General features: G+C 34.6%; 1 protein-coding gene across 1 annotated transcript in view; it reads left to right on the forward strand.

The window, feature by feature from the left end:
* LOC134576866 (uncharacterized) overlaps positions 1-20,646 on the forward strand; it is an 83,415-nt gene that overhangs the window by 18,781 nt on the left and 43,988 nt on the right. The window contains exons 43-57 of the mRNA XM_063435556.1: positions 12,945-13,142; positions 13,365-13,580; positions 13,756-13,902; positions 14,706-14,843; positions 15,392-15,535; positions 15,847-15,961; positions 16,348-16,397; positions 16,678-16,832; positions 16,919-17,045; positions 17,441-17,615; positions 17,995-18,095; positions 18,468-18,689; positions 19,163-19,337; positions 19,835-19,912; positions 20,294-20,346. Coding sequence (XP_063291626.1) covers positions 12,945-13,142; positions 13,365-13,580; positions 13,756-13,902; positions 14,706-14,843; positions 15,392-15,535; positions 15,847-15,961; positions 16,348-16,397; positions 16,678-16,832; positions 16,919-17,045; positions 17,441-17,615; positions 17,995-18,095; positions 18,468-18,689; positions 19,163-19,337; positions 19,835-19,912; positions 20,294-20,346 — 2,094 coding nt within the window. The remainder of the gene's footprint in view (positions 1-12,944; positions 13,143-13,364; positions 13,581-13,755; positions 13,903-14,705; positions 14,844-15,391; positions 15,536-15,846; positions 15,962-16,347; positions 16,398-16,677; positions 16,833-16,918; positions 17,046-17,440; positions 17,616-17,994; positions 18,096-18,467; positions 18,690-19,162; positions 19,338-19,834; positions 19,913-20,293; positions 20,347-20,646) is intronic.

A 20,646-nucleotide genomic window follows, 5' to 3' on the forward strand; every position in this document is an offset into this window, starting at 1 on the left:
AATTTAATTTCAGCTTTTCCTACCTCTAGTTGTTTTGAGAACACATTTCTCATACATTTTCAGAATTACAATAAGAACCAACAAATGGTAATAGTTGTTTAAATGTGTTTAATTAGAATCAGTTGGCCTGAATGGCAACGTAGAAATTGGTGGTGCCAAAATAGAGCTTGGAGGTGGAGAAGGTCATGGACACCATAAATTCAGTACTAGCTGGCAAGGGAAGAAGACAATCATTGGTGGAGGTGTGAGCGGAGAAATAGAAGGAAGCAAACGTTAGTAATGTTTGTTTTTTAATGGAATTTAATTTCAGCTTTTCCTACCTCTAGTTGTTTTGAGAACACATTTCTCATACATTTTCAGAATTACAATATGAACCAACAAATGCTAATAGTTGTTTAAATGTGTTTAATTAGATTCAGTTGGCCTGAATGGCAACGTAGAAATTGGTGGTGCCAAAATAGAGCTTGGAGGTGGAGAAGGTCATGGACACCATGAATTCAGTACTAGCTGGGAAGGGACGAAGACAATCATTGGTGGAGGTGTGAGCGGAGAAATAGAAGGAAGCAAACGTTAGTAAATCTTTCTATATAATGTTACTTTGTTTCCAATGCCCTTCTTAAGTGAAATATTAAAAATAAAATAGATTTATATATTAATCCACAAAAGCTAACAGTTTTCAATTCATATAATTAGATTCAATTGGATTGAATGGTGGTATAGAACTTGGTGGTGCAAAAATAGAACTTGGAGGTGGAGAAGGTCATGGACACCGTGAATTCAGTACTAGCTGGGAAGGGAAGAAGACAATCATTGGTGGAGGTGTGAGCGGAGAATTAGAAGGAAGCAAACGTTAGTAATGTTTGTTTTTTTAATGGAATTTAATTTCAGCTTTTCCTACCTCTAGTTGTTTTGAGAACACATTTCTCATACATTTTCAGAATTACATTATGAACCAACAAATGCTAATAGTTGTTTAAATGTGTTTAATTAGATTCAGTTGGCCTGAATGGCAATGTAGAAATTGGTGGTGCCAAAATAGAGATTGGAGGTGGAGAAGGTCATGGACACCATGAATTCAGTACTAGCTGGGAAGGGAAGAAGACAATCATTGGTGGAGGTGTGAGCGGAGAAATAGAAGGAAGCAAACGTTAGTAATGTTTGTTTTTTAATGGAATTTAATTTCAGCTTTTCCTACCTCTAGTTGTTTTGAGAACACATTTCTCATACATTTTCAGAATTACAATATGAACCAACAAATGCTAATAGTTGTTTAAATGTGTTTAATTAGATTCAGTTGGCCTGAATGGCAATGTAGAAATTGGTGGTGCCAAAATAGAGCTTGGAGGTGGAGAAGGTCATGGACACCATGAATTCAGTACTAGCTGGGAAGGGAAGAAGACAATCATTGGTGGAGGTGTGAGCGGAGAAATAGAAGGAAGCAAACGTTAGTAAATCTTTCTATATAATGTTACTTTGTTTCCAAGGCCCTTCTTAAGTAAAATATAAAAAATAAAATAGATGTATATGTTAATCCACAAAAGCTAACAGTTTTCAATTCATATAATTAGATTCAATTGGATTGAATGGTGATGTAGAACTTGGTGGTGCAAAAATAGAACTTGGAGGTGGAGAAGGTCATGGACACCATGAATTCAGTACTAGCTGGGAAGGGAAGAAGACAATCATTGGTGGAGGTGTGAGCGGAGAATTAGAAGGAAGCAAACGTTAGTAATGTTTGTTTTTTTAATGGAATTTAATTTCAGCTTTTCCTACCTCTAGTTGTTTTGAGAACACATTTCTCATACATTTTCAGAATTACAATATGAACCAACAAATGCTAACAGTTGTTTAAATGTGTTTAATTAGATTCAGTTGGCCTGAATGGCAACGTAGAAATTGGTGGTGCCAAAATAGAGCTTGGAGGTGGAGAAGGTAATGGACACCATGAATTCAGTACTAGCTGGGAAGGGAAGAAGACAATCATTGGTGGAGGTGTGAGCGGAGAAATTGAAGGAAGCAAACGTTAGTAAATCTTTCTATATAATGTTACTTTGTTTCCAATGCCCTTCTTAAGTGAAATATTAAAAATAAAATAGATTTATATATTAATGCACAAAAGCTAACAGTTTTCAATTCATATAAATAGATTCAATTGGATTGAATGGTGATGTAGAACTTGGTGGTGCAAAAATAGAACTTGGAGGTGGAGAAGGTCATGGACACCTTGAATTCAGTACTAGCTGGGAAGGGAAGAAGACAATCATTGGTGGAGGTGTGAGCGGAGAATTAGAAGGAAGCAAACGTTAGTAATGTTTGTTTTTTTTAATGGAATTTAATTTCAGCTTTTCCTACCTCTAGTTGTTTTGAGAACACATTTCTCATACATTTTCAGAATTACATTATGAACCAACAAATGCTAATAGTGTTTAAATGTGTTTAATTAGATTCAGTTGGCCTGAATGGCAATGTAGAAATTGGTGGTGCCAAAATAGAGCTTGGAGGTGGAGAAGGTCATGGACACCATGAATTCAGTACTAGCTGGGAAGGGAAGAAGACAATCATTGGTGGAGGTGTGAGCGGAGAAATAGAAGGAAGCAAACGTTAGTAAATCTTTCTATATAATGTTACTTTGTTTCCAATGCCCTTCTTAAGTGAAATATTAAAAATTAAATAGATTTATATATTAATCCACAAAAGCTAACAGTTTTCAATTCATATAATTAGATTCAATTGGATTGAATGGTGATGTAGAACTTGGTGGTGCAAAAATAGAACTTGGAGGTGGAGAAGGTCATGGACACCGTGAATTCAGTACTAGCTGGGAAGGGAAGAAGACAATCATTGGTGGAGGTGTGAGCGGAGAATTAGAAGGAAACAAACGTTAGTAATGTTTGTTTTTTTAATGGAATTTAATTTCAGATTTTCCTACCTCTAGTTGTTTTGAGAACACATTTCTCAAACATTTTCAGAATTACAATATGAACCAACAAATGCTAATAGTTGTTTAAATGTGTTTAATTAGATTCAGTTGGCCTGAATGGCAACGTAGAAATTGGTGGTGCCAAAATAGAGCTTGGGGTTAGAGAAGGTAATGGACACCATGAATTCAGTACTAGCTGGGAAGGGAAGAAGACAATCATTGGTGGAGGTGTGAGCGGAGAAATAGACGGAAGCAAATGTTAGTAAATCTTTCTATATAATGTTACTTTGTTTCCAATGCCCTTCTTAAGTGAAATATTAAAAATAAAATAGATTTATATATTAATCCACAAAAGCTAACAGTTTTCAATTCATATAATTAGATTCAATAGGATTGAATGGTGATGTAGAACTTGGTGGTGCAAAAATAGAACTTGGAGGTGGAGAAGGTCATGGACACCATGAATTCAGTACTAGCTGGGAAGGGAAGAAGACAATCATTGGTGGAGGTGTGAGCGGAGAATTAGAAGGAAGCAAACGTTAGTAATGTTTGTTTTTTTAATGGAATTAAATTTCAGCTTTTCCTACCTCTAGTTGTTTTGAGAACACATTTCTCATACATTTTCAGAATTACAATATGAACCAACAAATGCTAATAGTTGTTTAAATGTGTTTAATTAGATTCAGTTGGCCTGAATGGCAATGTAGAAATTGGTGGTGCCAAAATAGAGCTTGGAGGTGGAGAAGGTAATGGACACCATGAATTCAGTACTAGCTGGGAAGGGAAGAAGACAATCATTGGTGGAGGTGTGAGCGGAGAAATAGAAGGAAGCAAACGTTAGTAAATCTTTCTGTATAATGTTACTTTGTTTCCAATGCCCTTCTTAAGTGAAATATTAAAAATAAAATAGATTTATATATTAATCCACCAAAGCTAACAGTTTTCAATTGATATAATTAGATTTAATTGGATTGAATGGTGATGTAGAACTTGGTGGTGCAAAAATAGAACTTGGAGGTGGAGAAGGTCATGGACACCGTGAATTCAGTACTAGCTGGGAAGGGAAGAAGACAATCATTGGTGGAGGTGTGAGCGGAGAATTAGAAGGAAGCAAACGTTAGTAATGTTTTTTTTTTTTTTAATGGAATTTAATTTCAGATTTTCCTATCTCTAGTTGTTTTGAGAACACATTTCTCATACATTTTCAGAATTACATTATGAACCAACAAATGCTAATAGTTGTTTAAATGTGTTTAATTAGATTCAGTTGGCCTGAATGGCAATGTAGAAATTGGTGGTGCCAAAATAGAGATTGGAGGTGGAGAAGGTCATGGACACCATGAATTCAGTACTAGCTGGGAAGGGAAGAAGACAATCATTGGTGGAGGTGTGAGCGGAGAAATAGAAGGAAGCAAACGTTAGTAAATCTTTCTATATAATGTTACTTTGTTTCCAATGCCCTTCTTAAGTGAAATATTAAAAATAAAATAGATTGATCTATTAATCCACAAAAGCTAACCGTTTTCAATTGATATAATTAGATTTAATTGGATTGAATGGTGATGTAGAACTTGGTGGTGCAAAAATAGAACTTGGAGGTGGAGAAGGTCATGGACACCGTGAATTCAGTACTAGCTGGGAAGGGAAGAAGACAATCATTGGTGGAGGTGTGAGCGGAGAATTAGAAGGAAGCAAACGTTAGTAATGTTTGTTTTTTTTAATGGAATTTAATTTCAGCTTTTCCTACCTCTAGTTGTTTTGAGAACACATTTCTCATACATTTTCAGAATTACATTATGAACCAACAAATGCTAATAGTTGTTTAAATGTGTTTAATTAGATTCAGTTGGCCTGAATGGCAATGTAGAAATTGGTGGTGCCAAAATAGAGATTGGAGGTGGAGAAGGTCATGGACACCATGAATTCAGTACTAGCTGGGAAGGGAAGAAGACAATCATTGGTGGAGGTGTGAGCGGCGAAATAGAAGGAAGCAAACGTTAGTAAATCTTTCTATAAAATGTTACTTTGTTTCCAATGCCCTTCTTAAGTGAAATATTACAAATAAAATAGATTGATCTATTAATCCACAAAAGCTAACCGTTTTCAATTGATATAATTAGATTCAATTGGATTGAATGGTGATGTAGAACTTGGTGGTGCAAAAATAGAACTTGGAGGTGGAGAAGGTCATGGACACCGTGAATTCAGTACTAGCTGGGAAGGGAAGAAGACAATCATTGGTGGAGGTGTGAGCGGAGAATTAGAAGGAAGCAAACGTTAGTAATGTTTGTTTTTTTAATGGAATTTAATTTCAGCTTTTCCTACCTCTAGTTGTTTTGAGAACACATTTCTCATACATTTTCAGAATTACATTATGAACCAACAAATGCTAATAGTTGTTTAAATGTGTTTAATTAGATTCAGTTGGCCTGAATGGCAACGTAGAAATTGGTGGTGCCAAAATAGAGCTTGGAGGTGGAGAAGGTCATGGACACCATGAATTCAGTACTAGCTGGGAAGGGAAGAAGACAATCATTGGTGGAGGTGTGAGCGGAGAAATAGAAGGAAGCAAACGTTAGTAAATCTTTCTATATAATGTTACTTTGTTTCCAATGCCCTTCTTAAGTGAAATATTAAAAATAAAATAGATTTATATATTAATCCACAAAAGCTAACAGTTTTCAATTCATATAATTAGATTCAATTGGATTGAATGGTGATGTAGAACTTGGTGGTGCAAAAATAGAACTTGGAGGTGGAGAAGGTCATGGACACCATGAATTCAGTACTAGCTGGGAAGGGAAGAAGACAATCATTGGTGGAGGTGTGAGCGGAGAATTAGAAGGAAGCAAACGTTAGTAATGTTTGTTTTTTTAATGGAATTTAATTTCAGCTTTTCCTACCTCTAGTTGTTTTGAGAACACATTTCTCATACATTTTCAGAATTACAATATGAACCAACAAATGCTAATAGTTGTTTAAATGTGTTTAATTAGATTCAGTTGGCCTGAATGGCAACGTAGAAATTGGTGGTGCCAAAATAGAGCTTGGAGGTGGAGAAGGTAATGGACACCATGAATTCAGTACTAGCTGGGAAGGGAAAAAGACAATCATTGGTGGAGGTGTGAGCGGAGAAATTGAAGGAAGCAAACGTTAGTAAATCTTTCTATATAATGTTACTTTGTTTCCAATGCCCTTCTTAAGTGAAATATTAAAAATAAAATAGATTTATATATTAATGCACAAAAGCTAACAGTTTTCAATTCGTATAATTAGATTCAATTGGATTGAATGGTGATGTAGAACTTGGTGGTGCAAAAATAGAACTTGGAGGTGGAGAAGGTCATGGACACCGTGAATTCAGTACTAGCTGGGAAGGGAAGAAGACAATCATTGGTGGAGGTGTGAGCGGAGAATTAGAAGGAAGCAAACGTTAGTAATGTTTGTTTTTTTAATGGAATTTAATTTCAGCTTTTCCTACCTCTAGTTGTTTTGAGAACACATTTCTCAAACATTTTCAGAATTACAATATGAACCAACAAATGCTAATAGTTGTTTAAATGTGTTTAATTAGATTCAGTTGGCCTGAATGGCAACGTAGAAATTGGTGGTGCCAAAATAGAGCTTGGAGGTGGAGAAGGTAATGGACACCATGAATTCAGTACTAGCTGGGAAGGGAAGAAGACAATCATTGGTGGAGGTGTGAGCGGAGAAATAGACGGAAGCAAACGTTAGTAAATCTTTCTATATAATGTTACTTTGTTTCCAATGCCCTTCTTAAGTGAAATATTAAAAATAAAATAGATTTATATATTAATCCACAAAAGCTAACAGTTTTCAATTGATATAATTAGATTTAATTGGATTGAATGGTGATGTAGAACTTGGTGGTGCAAAAATAGAACTTGGAGGTGGAGAAGGTCATGGACACCGTGAATTCAGTACTAGCTGGGAAGGGAAGAAGACAATCATTGGTGGAGGTGTGAGCGGAGAATTAGAAGGAAGCAAACGTTAGTAATGTTTGTTTTTTTAATGGAATTTAATTTCAGCTTTTCCTACCTCTAGTTGTTTTGAGAACACATTTCTCATACATTTTCAGAATTACATTATGAACCAACAAATGCTAATAGTTGTTTAAATGTGTTTAATTAGATTCAGTTGGCCTGAATGGCAATGTAGAAATTGGTGGTGCCAAAATAGAGATTGGAGGTGGAGAAGGTCATGGACACCATGAATTCAGTACTAGCTGGGAAGGGAAGAAGACAATCATTGGTGGAGGTGTGAGCGGAGAAATAGAAGGAAGCAAACGTTAGTAAATCTTTCTATATAATGTTACTTTGTTTCCAATGCCCTTCTTAAGTAAAATATTAAAAATAAAATAGATTGATCTATTAATCCACAAAAGCTAACCGTTTTCAATTGATATAATTAGATTCAATTGGATTGAATGGTGATGTAGAACTTGGTGGTGCAAAAATAGAACTTGGAGGTGGAGAAGGTCATGGACACCGTGAATTCAGTACTAGCTGGGAAGGGAAGAAGACAATCATTGGTGGAGGTGTGAGCGGAGAAATAGAAGGAAGCAAACGTTAGTAATGTTTGTTTTTTTAATGGAATTTAATTTCAGCTTTTCCTACCTCTAGTTGTTTTGAGAACACATTTCTCATACATTTTCAGAATTACATTATGAACCAACAAATGCTAATAGTTGTTTAAATGTGTTTAATTAGATTCAGTTGGCCTGAATGGCAATGTAGAAATTGGTGGTGCCAAAATAGAGATTGGAGGTGGAGAAGGTCATGGACACCATGAATTCAGTACTAGCTGGGAAGGGAAGAAGACAATCATTGGTGGAGGTGTGAGCGGAGAAATAGAAGGAAGCAAACGTTAGTAATGTTTGTTTTTTAATGGAATTTAATTTCAGCTTTTCCTACCTCTAGTTGTTTTGAGAACACATTTCTCATACATTTTCAGAATTACAATATGAACCAACAAATACTAATAGTTGTTTAAATGTGGTTAATTAGATTCAGTTGGCCTGAATGGCAACATAGAAATTGGTGGTGCCAAAATAGAGCTTGGAGGTGGAGAAGGTCATGGACACCATGAATTCAGTACTAGCTGGGAAGGGAAGAAGACAATCATTGGTGGAGGTGTGAGCGGAGAAATAGAAGGAAGCAAACGTTAGTAAATCTTTCTATATAATGTTACTTTGTTTCCAATGCCCTTCTTAAGTAAAATATAAAAAATAAAATAGATTTATATGTTAATCCACAAAAGCTAACAGTTTTCAATTCATATAATTAGATTCAATTGGATTGAATGGTGATGTAGAACTTGGTGGTGCAAAAATAGAACTTGGAGGTGGAGAAGGTCATGGACACCATGAATTCAGTACTAGCTGGGAAGGGAAGAAGACAATCATTGGTGGAGGTGTGAGCGGAGAATTAGAAGGAAGCAAACGTTAGTAATGTTTGTTTTTTTAATGGAATTTAATTTCAGCTTTTCCTACCTCTAGTTGTTTTGAGAACACATTTCTCATACATTTTCAGAATTACAATATGAACCAACAAATGCTAATAGTTGTTTAAATGTGTTTAATTAGATTCAGTTGGCCTGAATGGCAACGTAGAAATTGGTGGTGCCAAAATAGAGCTTGGAGGTGGAGAAGGTCATGGACACCATGAATTCAGTACTAGCTGGGAAGGGAAGAAGACAATCATTGGTGGAGGTGTGAGCGGAGAAATAGAAGGAAGCAAACGTTAGTAAATCTTTCTATATAATGTTACTTTGTTTCCAATGCCCTTCTTAAGTGAAATATTAAAAATAAAATAGATTTATATATTAATCCACCAAAGCTAACAGTTTTCAATTCATATAATTAGATTCAATTGGATTGAATGGTGATGTAGAACTTGGTGGTGCAAAAATAGAACTTGGAGGTGGAGAAGGTCATGGATACCGTGAATTCATTACTAGCTGGGAAGGGAAGAAGACAATCATTGGTGGAGGTGTGAGCGGAGAATTAGAAGGAAGCAAACGTTAGTAATGTTTGTTTTTTTTAATGGAATTTAATTTCAGCTTTTCCTACCTCTAGTTGTTTTGAGAACACATTTCTCATACATTTTCAGAATTACATTATGAACCAACAAATGCTAATAGTTGTTTAAATGTTTTTAATTAGATTCAGTTGGCCTGAATGGCAATGTAGAAATTGGTGGTGCCAAAATAGAGCTTGGAGGTGGAGAAGGTCATGGACACCATGAATTCAGTACTAGCTGGGAAGGGAAGAAGACAATAATTGGTGGAGGTGTGAGCGGAGAATTAGAAGGAAGCAAACGTTAGTAAATCTTTCTATATAATGTTACTTTGTTTCCAATGCCCTTCTTAAGTGAAATATTAAAAATAAAATAGATTGATATGTTAATCCACAAAAGCTAACAGTTTTCAATTCATATAATTAGATTCAATTGGATTTAATGGTGATGTAGAACTTGGTGGTGCAAAAATAGAAGTTGGAGGTGGAGAAGATCTTGGACACCATGAATTCAGTACTAGCTGGGAAGGGAAGAAGACAATCATTGGTGGAGGTGTGAGCGGAGAATTAGAAGGAAGCAAACGTTAGTAATGTTTGTTTTTTTAATGGAATTTAATTTCAGCTTTTCCTACCTCTAGTTGTTTTGAGAACACATTTCTCATACATTTTCAGAATTACAATATGAACCAACAAATGCTAATAGTTGTTTAAATGTGTTTAATTAGATTCAGTTGGCCTGAATGGCAACGTAGAAATTGGTGGTGCCAAAATAGAGCTTGGAGGTGGAGAAGGTAATGGACACCATGAATTCAGTACTAGCTGGGAAGGGAAGAAGACAATCATTGGTGGAGGTGTGAGCGGAGAAATAGAAGGAAGCAAACGTTAGTAAATCTTTCTATATAATGTTACTTTGTTTCCAATGCCCTTCTTAAGTAAAATATAAAAAATAAAATAGATTTATATGTTAATCCACAAAAGCTAACAGTTTTCAATTCATATAATTAGATTCAATTGGATTGAATGGTGATGTAGAACTTGGTGGTGCAAAAATAGAACTTGGAGGTGGAGAAGGTCATGGACACCATGAATTCAGTACTAGCTGGGAAGGGAAGAAGACAATCATTGGTGGAGGTGTGAGCGGAGAATTAGAAGGAAGCAAACGTTAGTAATGTTTGTTTTTTTAATGGAATTTAATTTCAGCTTTTCCTACCTCTAGTTGTTTTGAGAACACATTTCTCATACATTTTCAGAATTACAATATGAACCAACAAATGCTAATAGTTGTTTAAATGTGTTTAATTAGATTCAGTTGGCCTGAATGGCAACGTAGAAATTGGTGGTGCCAAAATAGAGCTTGGAGGTGGAGAAGGTCATGGACACCATGAATTCAGTACTAGCTGGGAAGGGAAGAAGACAATCATTGGTGGAGGTGTGAGCGGAGAAATAGAAGGAAGCAAACGTTAGTAAATCTTTCTATATAATGTTACTTTGTTTCCAATGCCCTTCTTAAGTGAAATATTAAAAATAAAATAGATTTATATATTAATCCACCAAAGCTAACAGTTTTCAATTCATACAATTAGATTCAATTGGATTGAATGGTGATGTAGAACTTGGTGGTGCAAAAATAGAACTTGGAGGTGGAGAAGGTCATGGATACCGTGAATTCATTACTAGCTGGGAAGGGAAGAAGACAATCATTGGTGGAGGTGTGAGCGGAGAATTAGAAGGAAGCAAACGTTAGTAATGTTTGTTTTTTTTAATGGAATTTAATTTCAGCTTTTCCTACCTCTAGTTGTTTTGAGAACACATTTCTCATACATTTTCAGAATTACATTATGAACCAACAAATGCTAATAGTTGTTTAAATGTTTTTAATTAGATTCAGTTGGCCTGAATGGCAATGTAGAAATTGGTGGTGCCAAAATAGAGCTTGGAGGTGGAGAAGGTCATGGACACCATGAATTCAGTACTAGCTGGGAAGGGAAGAAGACAATCATTGGTGGAGGTGTGAGCGGAGAATTAGAAGGAAGCAAACGTTAGTAAATCTTTCTATATAATGTTACTTTGTTTCCAATGCCCTTCTTAAGTGAAATATTAAAAATAAAATAGATTTATATGTTAATCCACAAAAGCTAACAGTTTTCAATTCATATAATTAGATTCAATTGGATTTAATGGTGATGTAGAACTTGGTGGTGCAAAAATAGAACTTGGAGGTGGAGAAGGTCATGGACACCATGAATTCAGTACTAGCTGGGAAGGGAAGAAGACAATCATTGGTGGAGGTGTGAGCGGAGAATTAGAAGGAAGCAAACGTTAGTAATGTTTGTTTTTTTAATGGAATTTAATTTCAGCTTTTCCTACCTCTAGTTGTTTTGAGAACACTTTTCTCATACATTTTCAGAATTACATTATGAACCAACAAATGCTAATAGTTTTTTAAATGTGTTTAATTAGATTCAGTTGGCCTGAATGGCAATGTAGAAATTGGTGGTGCCAAAATAGAGATTGGAGGTGGAGAATTTCATGGACACCATGAATTCAGTACTAGCTGGGAAGGGAAGAAGACAATCATTGGTGGAGGTGTGAGCGGAGAAATAGAAGGAAGCAAACGTTAGTAATGTTTGTTTTTTTAATGGAATTTAATTTCCGCTTTTCCTACCTCTAGTTGTTTTGAGAACACATTTCTCATACATTTTCAGAATTACAATATGAACCAACAAATGCTAATAGTTGTTTAAATGTGTTTAATTAGATTCCGTTGGCCTGAATGGCAATGTAGAAATTGGTGGTGCAAAAATAGAACTTGGAGGTGGAGAAGGTCATGGACACCGTGAATTCAGTACTAGCTGGGAAGGGAAGAAGACAATCATTGGTGGAGGTGTGAGCGGAGAATTAGAAGGAAGCAAATGTTAGTAAAGTTTTTTAGGAAACTTAATTTCAGCTTTTCCCTACTCTACTTGTTTTGAGAAAACATTTCTCATACATTTACGTTATTAATATATGAATCCAGAATTGCTAATGGTTGTTTGAATGTTTACATTTTATTTTAATAGCTTGTTTTATTTGTTTAATTAGAGTCAGCCTGAATGGCAATGTAGAAATTTGTGGTTAAAATAGAGGTTAAAGGTTGAGCAGGTCGCAGACACCATGAATTCAATATTAATTGGAAGTGATGAAGAATTTAGGCTTAAAATGCATATGCACGAAAGCTAATATAGATTGAATTCTTTAAATAAATTCACTTGGGACGAATGGTGATGTATACATTTTTGGAGGATGAGCCATTCATGGTCACCATACATTCCATATTTGCTGGGAAGGCAAAAAGACAATTGCTGCTGGAGATAGGAGCAGAGAGTTAGAAGGAATCAAAAGTTAGTAAACTTCTATATGAAATACATAGTCAGATTTGTATTCAACTACCTTTTTATTTACATGTTTAATATTTTTTCAGTTTTAAAATATGAATTCTAAACAAGCAAATTGTTATTTCAATTTGTTTAATTAGATTCACTTTGCAATTTAGAAATTGGCGGTACAAACATAAATTTTAGAGGTGTATACCAGAATACACCATGGGCACTATGAATTCAGGACTAGTTGGAGAAGTTAAAAAGATAAATTGATGGAGTTGTGAGTAGAATATTACAAGGTTTAGCTACATCTCTGGTAGCTAGCTTATCTATGTATGTGTAGTGTTTAAAATTGACATTCTGAAAATGCAGTGACCACTTCAAATTACTAAATGGGTTATGGTGCTTGGAGTAAGCCTGTAGAAGATTTTCAGTAAAAGGAAGGAAAATTTACAGATAGATAGATAGATACATTTTATACATATACATCAATAAATATCTGCCTACCTCAAATCCTTATAGACTGGACGCTTGTTTGAGCAGGGCCTTCTACACTGCAAATATAAACTTTCTATAATTCAAAGTACGTAGGAATAGGACAATACTTATGTAAAATTTCCTAAACTAGATGGTGAAAATGTACAAGTGGGTGGCGAAGCTGGCAACTTGAAGGTGAAAGATGAGGATAGTGACCAGAATGAGAAACACGACTTCAACAGCGAGGAGGTAACAGCCACTTTCCATGGAAAGGTTGAGGGTGGCTGGAAGAAAAATTGGAAGGAGGAATCAAGTGAGGAGAGAAAAGACTCATTCAAATCAAGAAAAAGTATGTAAAATCTTTTTACATTAGCTGAATATTTAAAATGTACTGTTTTACCCCTTTTCCTGAACAATATTATTGAATTGGTGAATTTATTTTTGCACTGTCATGATCAGTCATGATCTATTGCCTATTATATGCTGTCTACATGTTCTACATGTTATAAGCTCCATGATTTTATTTTTTTTCTAACGAGATCCTATTTTTATTTAATTTTTTTTAAAACAGATTTCCATGGTGTAACTGTACAGTTAGGTGGCGAAGCTGCCAGCGTGGAGTTAAACGGGAAATTCGGCCATAAAAATAAGAAACACGAGGAAGGTGGCAGTAACAGTGAGGAGGAAACGGACAAGTCTAGTAGAAAGAAGGGTTGGAAGAAAACATCTGAGAGTGAAGAGATTCATTCAAGTGAAAATACAGAAGACTCATTCAACAAAGAAAAACGTTAGTAAAATTATTCTTTAATTATTTAATAGGGTTTTGTTTAATTTCTCTCCTTCAGAATATATGTTTTAAATAGTTCTACACACAATCTGCTAAGACAATGAAAAAGATATTTGACAAAGAATTTATATTTTTTAAATTACATAAATATTATTATTAACTTGATTAAAAATAGGACGCGGGGGTGGTAAACAGAAATTTGCATCTTCAAGCGAGCAGAGTACAATCACCATTAAAGGTAAAGGAAAGGGTGGATGGAAGAAGTTCTCTGAAAGTGAAAGCTCCATTGAAGAGGAAAAAAGCTCTTTCAAAAAACATAAAGGTCCGTTGTTCAAGTTAACAATTTACTTTTAAACTTGATAGAATTCTTGCATGTTTTAAACTATATTGAAGGCTATAACTTTAAGCAAAGTATACAAGTTCTATCAAGCTGTTTTAATTTACGACAATTATAGAGGGAATCACTTTAAAAGGTATATTGTTTTCCTATTAAATTTTGTTTTTTTTTCAAATAGAAAATATAACTATGATGCCTACATTGGTACATAGGAAAATGTAATTTCTTTTTATCAACATTGCTCACCACTGGACTTCATCACTCTTCCGATTTAGTTATAAAGCAAAGAAGAGCCATTAAAGAATTTGGAAGGGTGGGAGCATGTTTAATCGACTCCTAATATTCAAGTCAGTTGCATTTAGTTGGAAGAGCAGTCCTAGGAGCTGGCATGCACTTTAACTGCTTGATACAGAGCAACTAAAACTGAGCTGGACAGGACGTTTTACATTTTGACTGCATGCTTAAATCACTAAGTAGGGAGGGAACATTAGTGACATAGATATAGATAAGATAAGATTCACAAAAACAAAAAAACAATATACATTTTCATGGGCTGCTTTCTAGCACCATAAATACTGTAATAGTCTTTCACAATTATGGTACTTGGGGTGTCTTTCTAAATATTTTTAGATAGTAAGCACTTAAGTATAATATTTTTAGAAATTTTATTTTACATGGTTAATAACTTTAAAACCTTGCAACAATAATATATCAAAATAAATAAGCATGCAGCTTGATGGAAGGAGGCTTATTTTTTTTGTTTGCTGTTTTGCTTTTAATCTATGAAGGCACTCACGTAAAAGGAACGTTTGAAGAAAAGACCCAACATGGTCATGCCTATGGGCACAATAATAAGGGGAAGACTACCAAGTGGGGATTCAAAGATGGAGAAAATGAGAGTCATGATGAATCATCTGAAGAGAAATGTATGTTTTTCAGCCATTCAAGTTCTCTTACGTCTGTTTTTATGATGTATAGATGAACATATAAATCAAATTATAATTAAGTAGTTTTTAACACTACTTTTTTTTAATCACAACAGTTGATGGTAGATTAGACGTGCTCTTTTTTCATATTGTTTATATTGAGATATATTTATACAGTGAGCAAATGTGGGTCATATGGTGAAGAGTAGACTTGAATGGATAGAAATACCTTCTAAAATATTTTGTTGTCAGACACATGTGCTACAGTAACAATAGAGAAACATCTGAAGACTCCTTTCATATTGTCCTCTTTGCCCAATTTATCTCTCATTAAAAGCCCAGTTAACTAAACACCATGTACAGTTAAATACAGCAACATGAGATTAATTAAGAGAAGAAGAAGCAGGTAAGATAAATAGGACTATTCACAAGAAAATGCATTCCCAAGCCTAGCGTTACTAAATGAAGTATAAAATTAAACAAATTCCATTTATATTATGTAACAATTTGTATAAAGGTCATCAAAAATTGTTAATTTCTGCTTTTAGTTAAAAAAACTATAGAAGATATTGACCTGGAAATTGAAGAAACTGGTACAGTTGCTACTCCAACCGAGATTCCTGTAACCGTGTACGAACCTCCTGTCATCACTGAACGTGTTCCCTTACTATATACTGAAAATGAAGTCAAATGTGAGTAAACTAAAACAACCATTTCTTTTTTTATTTCAACCTTTCTTGAATTGAAGGTTAAAGTCCAATATGCATTATACCATACATATGTTTTATTAGTCACAAAGAAAATGCACTAAAAAGCTTAAAATTATTTTAAATAAATTGAAAATAAAAAAAATACAGTCACAGCAAATCCATTGATTTATACACTCGCAAAGACAGTGTGCTTGGGTTATTCCTCTTTTAATGATGCTTAAACTTTTTTATACTGTTATATGCCATTACACCAGAATTTGACTTGGTGAACTATATTTTCATATTTTTTTCAGCAATCGTTACAGAGCCAGAAACTCTCCCTATCACCAGAGGCCCACCGATAGACTGTATATTTAATAAAAACTCAGTGGCTGATGGAGACTCCTTGGTACTTAATTGTGTTACTTGGTATGTATACATTGTATTGATTTGCTGTTTTTAATTTGCCAGTTTATAAAAAAAAAACAGAAACCTTAAGGCTTAAAATTGATGCAGCCATCACCTTTTTCAGCGTTAAAGGTACTACTTTGACACTCTATTAAAAGAGACAAGGTTACATCTCAATAAACAAAATGGTTGAGTAAAACACTATTTACTTTAATTGGTTACGTGCCAGATGTTTGCATTGTTCAACTTGCCGAAAACTCTTTTGGTAAACCAGGGCAGCCTGAATTTGCCATATGTGGGTTAGAAAATGTGGTTATGGTGGCTGAGGCTGCATCGTTTGGCCTCCATTTAAAATGATTGATTATTGATTCTTTTAATGTCTTTTCTATTTTTCTTCTGTATTTCAGCACTTGCATCAGTGGATCACTTACATGTGTTAAAAACCTTGACTGCCCAGGTAAGAGTTCTTTCTCCTCTACCTTTACTGAACCAAAAACTACAGCTATATAACAGACAGTTACCAATGGTGAAAGTAAATGAACAATGTTTTTCATACTAGAACTCTAATTTCTAACTCTATTTCGTAAATCCTAATCCTAGAAAAATCCTAATCCTTAAAAAATCCTAATCCTAAATACTTTATACAAACTAAATATAATGCCTGTTACGTTCACTTGTCTTTTAACAGCAAACACGTCCACAAGTCTAATCTTTTTTATATATGTCTTTTATATCAGGAATATGTTCAATTACTGGATATCAGATGGTTCGCACATTTGATGGCACCTTGTATGAAAATCCTGGAACTTGCAGCTATGTTTTGGTAAAAACACCCAGTTACTCTATCACCCTGAACAACAAGCCCTGCGTTGAATTGAGAAATGGTATACAGGTAGGCAATTTCTTGAAGCATTTAAAAGACAATGTAACAGACTAATAAAAGGCAATATTTGACATTCTTTTTGTCTTGGTTTTTAGGATCCAAAGGCTGTGTGTATTGAATCGGTGGACATCTATATACCTCTTATAGCCAGCTTAAGCCTCTCATATGATGGCACAATAACCTCTGCAGGAAAACAGTCTGCTATTCCATATTTTATTCATGGTAAAAAAAAAACGTCTTGATACTATAATTAAAATTGTTGAAATGCCTAGTGGCATTTGAGCATGTGCTACTTTCTGTCTTTTAGTTTGGATTAACACATATGTGGAGAGCAAAACAAACAAAAACAAATTGATGCATTTTGGTTGGATGAAACCTCAAAGTATCAAATGAAAATATTTATACAACTGAAATCACGGTCAGCGGCGTAAGGAAATGCACAAATGACAATTCACTAATTGAAGCCCTCATTCTACTATAAAATGCATACTTACTTTCTGAAGTTATAAAAGTAAAATTAGGCTAAATCCACATATTTTAATCTATACTTTTGGAATTCTAAAGTGGAATAGTTTAATGTCATGTAATCTTGAGTTTCTTTTTGTATTTTCTCCTAGATACCATCACCATTCTCAGAAGCTCATCTGTCTTCCTGGATGTGGCTAGTGACTTCTTTAACCTGCAATATGACTTCAAGGGGAACCGGCTTTACGTGATCCTTCAGAACAGCTACAAGGACCAAACCAGTGGTTTGTGCGGAACTTACAATGACAACCGTAATGATGACTACAGGTAAAAATATTATTATTTTTGTTTGTGGCAGCTTAGCTGGTATTCCCTTGATACATATGTGGCCTTATTTATAATCTCTTAATGCACTTAAAAAGCAAATTGACGGTATGTTTTAATGTCGAGATTGTTCCTAACTGATGATATAGCTAAAGACATGTAACTTGATTTGTATATAAATACATAGAGCCTGCCCTGGACTAATTTATAGCTCATTTTTGTAACCCAATATTTTCTTAACCTTTTGTTTAGTTTAATATTAATACAGCTCTGACCCGTGTCTTATTTAATGCAATTAACAAGTGTGCTCAGTAAATCTACTAGTGCTTGCTCTTTTTGACTGATGAACCTGACGATTTTACCATTTTATTTTGAATTGCAGGAGCTCACTTGATATAACAGAGACAGTTTCTGGTTTATTCGCTGTATCTTGGAAAACCCCAGGCCAGTGCGCAGACAAACCCAAAGAAGCGGAAAATGAAGGTAAGGAAAATTGAATTTTCAAGAGAAACTACTCAATAAAATGAAACGAGTTTACTTTGAGCACTGGCTTCAAGCAAATCTATTTTGATTGTTTAATTGTCTTTTCTATTTCATTTTGATAAAAAAATAAGGATTGACTCTGATAAAGAACGTATTATAATGGCACAATCCAACATACTCTTAACTAACTACTTCCTTGTTCGCTGATGATTACAAGTGTTTTGGGGCATCAAGAGGTTGCCTAGCCATGCCTCTAGAAATCAGCAATGATTTTTAAATAAAAACAAAAATGTATAATTATGTTAGGACATACAATTTTTCACTTGATTGCTTGGTAGTTCTTATGACTAATCAAAACCTTGTTTTTTTCAGATAAACGTGTGACTGCTGAATTAACATGCACTAGTACTTTCCAAGATTCCATCTTTGAAGATTGTCGTCTTCTGATTGACACTCATGGCTACCAAGCTTCTTGTGCCAACAGTATCTACTATGGCAACTCCGAAGGATTTTGCTCTGCTATTGCAGACTATGCCTATCGCTGTGCCAGGGCAGGCATCTTCATTCCTGTGAGCTCTACATTCACTTTCTGCAGTAAGTATTAGTTGATGCGTCCAGTAATCTCTCTGTGTTCCTGATTCACAAAAAAGCAAATAATTACATTTTGATAGTAAGAATTTAATCTGCATTTATTGGGCAAATAAAATAACTGTTGCATTTAAAAAAAGAAATAGAGATTCCAAAATCCTGACTAATGAAAGCTGCTGGCGTTGGAGATACAGTTCCAGCAGCAACAGGAAATATTTAAGCATATGCAGTATTTCTTATGAACCCACTACATACAGTGTCCTTGTACCATGACCACTCCAAAACACAGATTTGGTCATAGTGCTTGGAGTAAACCTTTAAATACATGAACCATATTCAGCACATATTTGAAATATAGATTCAAATAATAAAATATGAGATGCCATATGTCATATCAGTGGTCTAAAATATGTACCAAAACATTTTGAATAGAACAAAGAAGTCTTGATTATAATACCATTTTTATTTTGTGATTTCAGCCCCTACATGTCAAGAAGACATGCTTCTTAGTTCAGACAACCTTTTCACCCAACAAGACTGTGCTGAATATTCGGCTACTCTATTGAAGATCTCATCCAGCATTCCTCTGAACGAAGCCTGCATCTGTCCTCGTGATTTGTATTATGATGCAACTTTAGATCGATGTGTCAGTGGGTATGTTGAGCGTAGGCTTCATGCCTTAGTTACCAAATGTTGGTTTATGATAATATAATTGAAAGATATTAGGAGACTGGGAAGTCTTTAGAGGGACATAATCATTAGTAATTATATGTTCATATGTGGGAGAAGATATGGTACTGGAGAAGATACTAAACAATTATGTTGGATATTTTGTTTAAACAAAAAAGTGAATGTGTATGAACTATACAAAAGAAAGAGAAACTAAAATATATTCAATAGTTTATTCAAGTTTCTAGGCTAGATGGTATCTGTGACATTGATAAGTTAATTAAAGCACCAGGTTTGCCTGCTTAAAAATTAGGATCACACTTTATGTAATAAAAAAAATAGCAGAGGCTTCATTCAATTTCTTTTTTCATTTTTCTAGCTCTGCGTGAATGATTTATGAATCTTGTGTATGTGTTTTTTTTTCAATATTGTAATAAGTAATATACATAAATATATGATATATTATTTTCTTTATTTTACAGTGAGCAATGTCCCTGCTACGTCAACAATGATGTGTACAAACTAGGTCAGAATATCACATTCCCCAATGGAGAATCATGGTAAGATATACAGATTAATTGGAAAATAGTAACTAATTGTAAAACGCATGCTTTCCCACGAGAAAAAAAAAATGAGTTTCTGTCGGTCTCTGGCCAATACAGTACATAAAAAAATAGATAAAATGAATAACATGACAAATAGGCAGTCATTGCATTAGTTTATATGTGGTTCACTTTGTTCTGTAGTATACAAGATGGGTAATTTAACGCTGTGTTCCGTTCACATCATTGTCAAGTTTTATTTTAGTAGTTCGTCTAGAGAAGGATTAAACCCTACATTTTATGTAAGGCCTCTGTATCAACAAAATGGTTAAGCTTGGCATCTGTAGTGTGGTCAAGGACATTATAGCTAATCTTTATCCTGGATGTGTTTCCCTATAGCCCCTGTGAAAGAATACTACAGTGCAGCGGAACAGATAAACCTGACAATGGTGGTAAGAAACTACATACCTGCTATACCTTACATACATTTCTCCTTGTTTTATGATAGAAACTTACATGTTCTTTAAAAGTCAAGTGTCCAAAAAGAAGTGAATCTCACTTTTGAGAGGAGTGTACTTTCAGATTGACATAGTCCTGTAGTTTGGCCAATACTGTAACATCTTTAGAAGTCAACTGCTTTTTCGCAGGACACCTACACATTAATATTCTTGCTACTTTATCACTGGAGATAGCGCAACAACAAAATATTCAGGATGATGTAATTATGGTTTCCAACCATCATAGACACAGTC

This window comes from Pelobates fuscus, chromosome 11, assembly GCF_036172605.1.
Source record: "Pelobates fuscus isolate aPelFus1 chromosome 11, aPelFus1.pri, whole genome shotgun sequence".
NCBI lineage: Eukaryota > Metazoa > Chordata > Amphibia > Anura > Pelobatidae > Pelobates > Pelobates fuscus.